Source organism: Echinops telfairi, unplaced genomic scaffold (assembly GCF_000313985.2).
Source record: "Echinops telfairi isolate 266 unplaced genomic scaffold, ASM31398v2 ScPeMD7_60;HRSCAF=208, whole genome shotgun sequence".
Taxonomy (NCBI): Eukaryota; Metazoa; Chordata; class Mammalia; order Afrosoricida; family Tenrecidae; genus Echinops; species Echinops telfairi.
Genome location: NW_022103958.1, coordinates 661,036 through 663,893, shown reverse-complemented (window position 1 = coordinate 663,893; position 2,858 = coordinate 661,036). Strand labels below are relative to the sequence as shown.

The window sequence follows — 2,858 nt, the reverse complement described above, 5'->3', positions numbered from 1 at the left end:
ATATATCCTGGGGATTAAAGGTGTTAATAAAGTGAAGCATTAGTGATACTGGTAGTTTCATTCTAATAGTATAATAGTTGCTCCTTTTTATTTGACAATTATAACAAACAAATAATTTTCTTATTCAATACTATTTAATACCCATTTAAAAAAGACAATAAAATTAGATTAGGTTTAACAATTTACAGAAATTTTAAAATCAATTTCTAGAAAACTCCAAACAAAACCTGCCTTAAGTTACTAATGTTAAATATCAACTTTCTTCTATAATTCAGGGAAGTTACAAACTATGGATAGAAGGAACAACACTATGGTGTCTGACTTCATCCTTTTGGGACTGACAGACTCTAAAGAGCTCCGGCTGGTCCTCTTTCATCTATTTCTCCTGATCTACCTGGTTACTGTGCTGGGAAACACAGGGATGATCCTCATCATCCGCCTGGACCTCCAGTTGCACACACCCATGTATTTCTTCCTCAGTCACCTGTCATTCATTGATCTCAGCTACTCATCAGTCATTACCCCTAAAACCTTAGAAAACCTAATAGCTTCCACCAAACATATTTCATTTAGAGGCTGTTTAGCCCAGATGTACTTTTTTGTCTTCTTAGGTGCCACGGAATGTCTTCTTCTCTCTTCAATGGCCTATGATCGCTATGTAGCTATCTGCAAGCCTCTACAATACCCAGTCATTATGTCCCCATCCCTCTGCTGCTCCCTTATCATTGTCACTTATTTGATTGGCTTTAGTGAGTCCCTTGTTAATGTGATGTACATGAACACCTTGCATTTCTGTGACTCCAATGTAGTGCATCACTTTTTCTGTGACACCACCCCAATTTTAGCTCTGTCCTGCACAGACCCACATGATGTTGAGACCATGATATTCATTCTTGGTGGCTCCACCTTAGTGGCTTCTCTTATCACAATCTCTGTTTCCTATGCATCCATTCTCTCTACTATCCTGAAAATCAATTCCACATCGGGGAAGCAAAAAGCCTTTTCTACCTGTGCCTCCCACCTGCTGGGGGTCACCATCTTCTATGGTACCATGATTTTCACTTATTTAAAACCAAGGAGTTCCTACTCCTTGGGAAAGGACCAAGTGGCCTCTGTTTTTTATACTATTGTGATCCCCATGCTGAACCCACTCATTTATAGTCTTAGGAACAAAGAAGTGAAAAAGGCTGTCATTAGACTTCTGCAGAAGAGGGAGAGCACCAGTTAATATGACAGTGGTGTAAGGGTTTAATCTCACAGCTTCTTTTTCTTTTACTAGGTATTTCTTAGATCCTTCTCTCTTAAAACCATGTACTCTTTAATTATTGTGTTTTTACTGAGAACAGTGACTATATTATCAGTCTAATTATACACAATTTCACTTGTCAGTTCTTTAATAAAAGTGTTTTATTATAAATTAGGTGGGATCTTATATTTCAGATATTCAATGTTATATTCAACAGTGTATACTACAAATCAAACCCCTCATTTAAATGTGTTATACAGTTAACTATATAACAGGGTTTACCAGCAATTGTCTTATAATTTGACATTCCAGGTTTACATTCTGAGTTAGTCATTACTTAATCTACACAACTATACTAAGTCATTTATTCTTTCAGCACCCATTCTTTAGCCTGTGAGCAGTATATCTTATTTCCTTGTCCCTAAATTAACAGTGACACCCAAACCTCACCAAAATACAGTACTAGTAAATGTTGCTCATTATCATGGGGATCTGTACAACTTTGAAATACTTAAGAAGTTCTCAGGGAGTAACAGTGAAATCAGTCACCTGCCAACCTGTGTTCAGTGATTTGAATCTACCAATTGTTCCTAGATAGAAAGACGTAGGATCTACTTCTCCATAGATTTATGGAAATTGTATGAGATCATTCTACCTTGTCCTAGAGTGTAACTCTTACTTGGAAATTATTTGAAGTCATAGATTAGGGTGGAAATATTTCTAATAGATAATGTCCTTTGTAATGAATAATATTCACTTATGTTTTGTAAATTATTTGAGGGTAAATTAGTCCATACCCACGCAACATATTTAAATATTAAATATAAGAAATAATAAGGAAAACACTACCATTCACATTTTAGATGCACAATTAAGCAAATTATATATGTTAACATAAAATGGAACATGGAAAACATTGAAAAAACTGTTAAAGAAAGTAGTAATGTCCCAAAATTCTAGAAATATGTTCATATCTTCTGATCTCATATGTATGTACATATGTTATGTATAATATAATATGCATATCCCCTTACATCTTTGTTTCCTTTAGGCAGTATATTTTTGAAAATCCCTTCCTTTGTCAATAAATCCTCTGAAATGAATATGATTTTTGTGTACATAGACAACATCAGACCTCTCATTTTGTATCACTTTGGACCTGGAATATTGAAAATTCACCAGGTTAACCAACTTCCTGAGGAAATACAATCTTGATGTCTATTTGTAAAATGATGGAAAAGCCAGCATTTCTGTCAACATGTCCCCCAAAATGTAATGTCTGTTTATTTCAAATTCTCATTTTCCTCACTCTGAACGCTATAGGCCCATTATGTTGTATAAAAATAAATTATGAATTTGAATGTTCACTGGTTGTTTTCAAACTGTCAGCTGGTAAAAACTATAAAACTAAAAAGTCATGATGAATTCAGAGTTAAAATATCCCATAAAAAGTGGTCAGGTACATTTCTAAATGTATTATTTTCCCTTTAAAATGTTTCCTTATATGTTCCAGTACTTCAATTTTAATTTCATTTGCTATTGTAATAGTATACAACAAATTTATTTCTAAGTAACAGATTTAAAAAATGTTTACACGGCGACTACGTATTTC

General features: G+C 34.1%; 1 protein-coding gene across 1 annotated transcript; it reads left to right on the top strand.

Moving 5' to 3' along the window:
• Positions 1–283: 283 nt before the first annotated feature.
• Positions 284–1,228, top strand: LOC101638293 (olfactory receptor 8H1-like). Its single transcript, XM_004708515.2, has one exon. The coding sequence runs from the start codon at positions 290–292 to the stop codon at positions 1,226–1,228; it is 939 nt and encodes a 312-aa protein (XP_004708572.1). The 5' UTR covers positions 284–289.
• The last annotated feature ends 1,630 nt before the right edge of the window (positions 1,229–2,858 follow it).

Bases quoted from the DNA above. Each gene is read 5' to 3' on its own strand.
- LOC101638293 (XM_004708515.2), top strand. From the start codon at position 290: ATGGATAGAAGGAACAACACTATGGTGTCTGACTTCATCCTTTTGGGA.